Here is a 7,726-nt window from a genome sequence, read left to right on the forward strand (position 1 = left end):
ATAATGTCAACTTATCATAATAGTATAGATATTTTTCGATTAAACTAAACATCGACAAAATTCATATTAAGTTTTTGCATACATATTAATCATCTATTTTAACTAAAAAAAACAATTTTTGTGTTTTTTATTATTATTAATATAAAAATATAATAATATTTAAAAAATTATATTCACATTAATAATTGAACGATAATATAAAAAAATAATTAAATTATAAATTTAAGTATATTTAGTCATGTAAATTAGCGTTTTTTAATTTTTAATTTTATAATTATTTTTGTTCTAAATCTAATCTTATAAATTAAATTTTATTTTAAAGTCATCTTGGCAATGACGGTTAAAGAAAATGATATTTATTATCTCAACTTTTTTTTTACAATGAAGAACAATTTTAAAATTAAATTGAACCTACAATGTTAAATTTAAAATAAATAAAAATTATAAGACAGAATTTTAAAAAATAAATAAACTTAAATGATTAAGTATATATTTAAGCCTAAATTATATTAAAAATTAATAACTTTTTTTATGATGTGATATTATGAAACGGAATCGGAATAAGTAATACTCTCTTGTTCTATAGTAATTAATTCATTTGTAAATTGTCACAAAATAAATAGTTATTTTAATTTTTAATATTCATTTTTTTAATTATATTTTTTAATTAATATTATTTACATTACTTTTAATATAATATTTTTTTATTATATATATGATATTAATAATACATCAATAATTAATAAAAATAATTTGATAAAAATAAAATCCTTTTTTATTTTTGTAAGTTTTAAAACATATGGAGTAGTAATAATGTAAAATGAATGCATTTTGTTAAAAAAGTATATGAATCGTATGGGATGGGAATTGGGAAAGCGGATTTGGTTTGGTCATCTGGCATAATAAATGATGGCTTCCGTTTCATCACAAGACACGGACCAAACCCACGTTCGGTTTGCACTCGGCTTCGGCAACGAGTTAAGAAAAAATAGGCTTTTTTAGAGTATTCTATTGGCTAAATTATATTTGTGGTCCTTTAACTTAATTTCAGGTAACGTTTTAGTCTTTTATTTTATTTTATTTTTTTTGACTTGGTCTTTTATTTTAATTTTAAGTGACAATTTGATATTTTATGTTTTAAAATTTCAACAATGTTATCCTTTTTTATACAAAAATTCAAAAAAAAAAATTCAATCAAAACTCATAAAATTAATTATATTCTTCAATATAATACAAATTTCATCAAATTCGTAACGCAAATCTTCAAATAAACTCATATTTTCATACTTTATTTGATATTGTTAGGAATAAAGGACTAAATCGGAAAAAAAAAAAAAAAAAACATAAATGACTAAAATGTTACTTGAGATTAAATTAAAGGAGCACAAATGTAATTTAGTTTATTCTATTTAGTTCACTTAAAATTAAAGAAAAAGGAGTACAATAAATAAAAGTGGAAGAAAAAAAAATAATTTTGTCGAAATATGTACGTAATTTTGTTATATTATTTTTTGGGTTCGGTGTATTATCTCGGAAAATCGTTGTTTTTTAATAAAATATTTTTACTTAAATTTAGTTTTATTTATTTATATAATTTTGTCATTTTAATATGATTTTTTTTATCGTCTTGATACAGTATTATTTAATTTTTATATTTTATTGTCGGTGTCATTTGACACAAATTAATAAATATATTAGTTTTGATTTAATATAAATTTAATTAATAATTTTATTATCGTTGTTGATATTACGATTTTCTAAACATGCATATTCTTTATACTTTAATTTTATCAATTACTTTATTTATTTATGCTATTATTTAAATTATATAAATTTGTTTGTATATTCATCGTTTTTAATTTTAATAAATTAGATTTATATAATTTTGATTGATGTATTTTATTAATTTAAATAAATAAATATTATTATATTAAAAAAAGACAATTATATTTCTTATCATTATTTTAATTAATTATAATAATCAAGTATATTTTCTTCTTTTTTCCATTTTAACTCTTAACCTCTAAAAATCTGCACAAGATTTCTGTTTAACTTTTTTCTTTCTGGTTTAGATCATTAATCTCTTAAAAAACTCATTTAAGTCTTTTATCTATTAAAAAAATGATATCTTAAATGTGCCAAGAGGGCAAGTCCACCTAGGATTTTTGCTATTCATTTTATTTTTTAATTAAAAAAACGAAAAATCCAAAATTAAATTTGTTTAGATTCTTGGCTTGATGATCTCTAATCCCTCCTCTTTTCACCCTCGTTCGTTACCGTCAAACAAGAACCATTCCCATCCCAAAATTCCATCAACACAACCCAATTTACTCCCCCTGCAAACCGTCCCAAATCAGCCGCCTCCTCATCCTCCGGTGATGTTGAATTTAGTTTCTTGAGAGAACTTCATGAACCATAATCATCGAAACAAATTGTCCAACATCCTTTCGCTAAATGTTTATATGATAATCAAAGTAAACAAAATTGAAATGTTCATGTATATGTAACACGATGTGAAAAATATCCAACAAGTATTTGCTAAATGAGCCAAATTTGTTGGCCCAAACTTTAACAATACCATGAATTTCTTTCCCTCACTATTATATTGTTGGATTGCTACCAATGCACATAATGCTAAACTAATATTACCGAGTGAATCAATTCACCCCTGTAGGTATTTAATATTTAAGTCTGGAGAACTTTCTAACTAAGGGTATAATAACTCCTCTATAGTCCCATATACTGTTCTTACTCGCGATCACGATCGCAAATGCTCAAACAGAGCTAATCTTTTTCCTTGTTCCAGACAGGAGGCCTTTTGTTCAATACTGTAGTTCCAGTTTCCACATTAATGAGAGGATCAGACTCACCTTCTCTTGCCTGGAAATATCAGAATACAAGGAATCACAAACTATGAAGTACTGACACAGATATGGACACAAACACAACAGTGAAACCTTGACATTGGTAATTGAATGTAATTACATGTGTTTGTGTCGTGTTGGTGTCCGACACCACGCCTTTGATCAGTAGTTTTGGTGCTATTAAATGATTGAGACAAAGAAACACAAGGAAAGGAAAATGAATTGTGTAAATAAACAAACCTGTGAATGTGATGCTTGTGTTGCAGTTTCAGCTGCTTTTTGTTGATTCTCAAGAATGCAAGAGTATGAATATAGAAGCATCCCAACCATGGCTACCAAAATCCCCAGTATGTTCCTCCAGCTAAAAGGGTCACGGACAATAATGTAACCGAAAGCCAATACAAGGCATGTCTTAAGATGTCCAAGAACCTGGTAGGTGACTGGCGACGTCTTTCCGATTACAAGAAATGTACTAAAATTTACCGAGATAGAAATAAGGCATGAAAGAACAATCACAAACTGCAATGCAGAAAATAACAATTGAAAATGCATTAGTAGAGGGGAGGGGTTTGAGTTCAACAGCAAGCATACAAGTTCTTTTAAATCTCACCGTCACTTGTGTTGTGTACTTGAAAGCAAAAACATTTAGGTCGGTGAGAACTTTGTCTAAGTACGGTCCGGTTATCAACAAGGTTGCTGCTTGATACGGACATGATTGGTATAGAAGCTGGGTAGAAGACACCTTGTATTTTTTCTGGATGGTATTTGTCATCTGTAATGAGCTAATTAAGGTCTTGACAAGATATTAACACAAACTTCTACTGCCCCCAAATTATCACCTTTCTCAAGTTGTCAGAATACCAAAAATATACTTCTAGATTATGTTCAAATGGAAGAAACAAATGTGTCGGCAAACATACACGCTTTTGCATACAACTGGAGATAATACATGTAAAAACTTGCATACTTTTACTTGTCTATAATAAGTGAAAATATAAGCTGCATTAACTCGAAAGAAGGCTAACCTCTCACCTGCCAAAGGCAAACTTAGAAGAACATGTTTTTTGCTATGCAGTCGACAGTGTGATTATCATGAGAACAATTTTATAATATTTTTCCCTACGTAGTGAGCAGCATATTTCTCATGAAAATCAATTTCGTAAGGCTAAGAATTAATGCACATACTCAAAAGCACAGCAAACAAACATAATCTTTACAAAAAAGCTTCATAGCTAGGTTAAAAATTTGAGCAACTAACAAGAGTGAAACTTTCTTTAAGGATACAATCTGAGCAACGCATGTTGTAATCACCGCAAGGAAAGATAGGAAAGAGCCCAATGCATTGAGTTGCAAATCAGTAACTGTTGCAATCCCAACACCCAAAAGGAGGATTGCAAGGGAAAATTGAATTCTTCTACTGCAGTTGTAGAAACATAAGAACAGTTAATACAATTCAAAATTTATGCAAATACAATCAAGGCAACTTCACTATGTCAAAAAATAAAAACCAGAATAGTGATAATGTAATGTCAAAACATCAAACTATATTTATAGACTCCTTGAAATTTGTGAATAGTATAAAGGACAAGACATATATGCACTTGTCATGTTGAAAATCACATGATGCCTAGAAATTTATAAGATGGCTCTTTTAATGGATCTGGTTGCTTAGAAGGAAATAGAGAGTGAGATAAAAAAAGAGTTGGTACACAAAAGACTTATTTGATGGAACGTTAAAAAATTAGGACAAAATATTTGATATATATGTCAAGAGATCAATCATAAATGTATATTAATGATAGGAGACTAAATGGGACCTGAATTTCTTGCCAAGAAAAAGGATCTCCAGCAGAATGGTACATGGAATTATTGCCAGCTTAGTCATCTGAATGCAAATGTAAAAGAGCTTATTCAGAAAGCCTTAAAAAAAGCTTAAACAACAATATAGGCTTAAAAAAATAGGGCTGAAACAAAAAGAAATCACCTGATAGAAGCCAACAGAATTGAAACCAAGACTCAAATTTAAAAGTCCAATTGAGGTTCCATTTAGAATTCCAAATCCCATCACAGCTTTCTGCTCAAAAGGCTTGTGCTCAAAAAATCTCATTTTTAGTGCCACATGAAGAGAACAAAATGTAACAAGAAGATGCCAGCTTGTCAAAGTTGTAGCTGCAGGGAAATCCGGGGATTTGCATTAAAACCTTTAGGACTTTACCTTGTAAGATGATGAAATTGGCTGAATATTGACTATATTAATGCTTCCAATATAAATTGAGTTCTAACTTACTAGTCAAACTCGTTTGATACTTTCTCAAAATATCACTATCTTATTCACATAGACGTTCAAATTTTTTTTAATAATGCTAGGAGAAAACTTCGACTACGTAGGACAAGAGACTTTCAAGTTGCAATAAGCAGGGATATCAGGGCATCACTTCTAGTGCCCAAGAATAAAATCTATTATTGTAAAATCTAAGCACAAAGGACAACGTCATAGGGAAGGACAGTGGCGCACAGAAAATTGTCAAATTCAACAAATCAAAACTCCAATAAATACATTTACCGTTAGGATCATGATCATCTACCGTTATGAATCTAGATGTAGAGATCTTAACCATATAGGTTATTTAACATACAATACAAATATATATATATAATAATAGTTTACATTGTTTTGTATCATTAGATTATGTATGTATGTATATATCTCTGTTTAACCGTATGAAGTTCGTTGAACATGTTCCAAGGGACCAAACAAGAGAACAATATTGTTCAGTCTGGTGTAAACGTGTGTTGATAGAGGTGTAGTTATTTCTCAACTCTAGAAAATCTAAATTATTTTAGCTACATGGCAGATGATAGATAGTTTTGTTTATTTCAAAAATTCGCCTTGCTTATCAACAAGGTGATAGTACAAGTTGTCAATGAGTTGTGCATTCAAACAAATTAGCATTAAGCATTGAGCTATTTTTAACAAAAATTGATGGAAGGCTTCAACTCTAATACTCCCGTGAATGAAATGAAACCACATTTCAATTCAGTCCCTTTATCCCAAAGAATCCTAAGGCTTACAAATCCAACTCAAATTGTATTATCTATCTATCAAATCATACACAAAAAGCAGATAAATTGAAGAAACATGACAGTAACAATCACCAACCAATATCATCTAAATTTGCAAAAAATCAAGAACTTTATGAAGTTACCAAAAATGAAATGCAGTGTGCTCATCAACGCCTTGTTACAAATCACAATTGACACTGATGACACCACAGATAGACTCAATGCACCAATAGTTCCCAGCTGAAATTTTTCTCCCTCACCCATCTTCTTCTTTGTTATTCTAAACAACAACAAAAAACAATATTAATATATAAAAACCACATTAATTAACAACAAAATTTCAAGAAAACAAAAATATAAAAAAGAAATCAGATAACAAGAAAAATAGTTAAGGGATGCAGGATTAACCAAAACCCATTAAAAAAAAAAAAGAACTTTATCCAAAAGCACATTGAAAAAAAATGAAATAAAACTCACATAAACAAACGGGTGTGGGTGTGATGTTCAAGCTATAATTGTTGGTAATGGAAGGAATAGGGAGAAAAAGCGGTTCGGTTAATGAAATGGGAAAATGAGAAAGAAAACCGAACCGAAAATTGGAGTAAGGTAGCAATGGTTACGGTTGAAATGAAAGTGTGTTTGATGAATGGGTTTGTTGTGAAGGTGAATTGAAAATGCAGATCAATGTTGTGGACGTGCTTGTTGAAAGTTTGCATACAAGAAGAAGCGTAATTTTAGAAGGAAAACAAAAAGGAGATTAATTAATGAATTAATAATGAAGTTAAGTTTTGATTGAAAGTTTACTAAAATACTCCTGGTTTTGCGATGCTGGTCAGCTTTTTTGTTTTTCTACCTCAAAATTTATGAACCATGGAAAATGTCACTTTCGTTCAGACAAATAAATAAAACAGAATAATGTCATATATGTATGGTTTAATCATCTATGATAGAAAAATAGAGATATTGATAAAATTAAATGTTTAATGGGCATATGAAAATTAAGGGTTATATTGAATAAGTTTTTTTTTAATAGAAATAATAATAAATATTATTATAAATTCATATAATTACGATGTTTTGACTTTAAATTTAGAGTAAGATATTCATTCTAACTATTGTTATTTTTTAGTTGAATTGTAAATTTAGACAATAATGTCTGTTAGACTTAAATATATTTTTAGTCATTTATTTTTTTTATCAAATATTTGTTTTGACTTTTTGTCTTTTTTCAATTTATTTTTATCTTTTATAAATAATATATATGTTTATTATAATTATTATCATGAACTATTGAAATGTAATCTTAAATCAATTATAAAATTAAATATATATATTTAATAAAGATACTTATTAAAGACTAAATAAAGAATTTTGATAGATATTTTTCATTTCAAATAATATATATTTATTTCAAATAGCTATTCGAATATTCTTTTAAATAATATTATAGGAAATACGTTGACAATTGTTTGACTAAATTTCAATTGCCAAATGTTCTAATAATTTTTGTTGTGACATAAAAGTTAAAAAAAATTAAAATATATCACTTATAAAACATAAGTGACGAATTTAATAAAAATAATAAATAATCAAATAAATATTAATTAAAAATAAAAAACCAAAATTTTAAAGCCTTTGTTATTACTACGACACAATCAAGTATTCCCTCCTCTTCCTTATAAATATCTTATGTGAATTTTGAGCAATGTTTAAAAAAATATTAGTTGTATTAAAATATTAATTTTTTACACATTAATTCTAATTATAATATAAGTTTTATTCATTCAAATATCTTTTAT

The 7,726-nt window shown here is 27.6% G+C and overlaps 1 protein-coding gene across 1 annotated transcript; it reads right to left on the bottom strand.

Moving 5' to 3' along the window:
* Positions 1 to 2,475: 2,475 nt before the first annotated feature.
* On the bottom strand, positions 2,476 to 6,734 carry LOC101515252 (UDP-xylose transporter 3-like). Its single transcript, XM_004502795.4, has 8 exons — positions 6,405 to 6,734; positions 6,071 to 6,207; positions 4,849 to 5,033; positions 4,682 to 4,749; positions 4,149 to 4,281; positions 3,475 to 3,636; positions 3,105 to 3,383; positions 2,476 to 2,880 (listed from the first exon to the last, which is right to left on the bottom strand). The coding sequence occupies exons 2-8, from the start codon at positions 6,189 to 6,191 to the stop codon at positions 2,785 to 2,787; spliced, it is 1,044 nt and encodes a 347-aa protein (XP_004502852.1). The 5' UTR covers positions 6,192 to 6,207; positions 6,405 to 6,734; the 3' UTR covers positions 2,476 to 2,784.
* Between the last annotated feature and the right edge of the window lie 992 nt (positions 6,735 to 7,726).

The sequence above is a fragment of the Cicer arietinum genome, chromosome 5 (genome assembly GCF_000331145.2).
Source record: "Cicer arietinum cultivar CDC Frontier isolate Library 1 chromosome 5, Cicar.CDCFrontier_v2.0, whole genome shotgun sequence".
In the NCBI taxonomy this organism is placed as follows: domain Eukaryota; kingdom Viridiplantae; phylum Streptophyta; class Magnoliopsida; order Fabales; family Fabaceae; genus Cicer; species Cicer arietinum.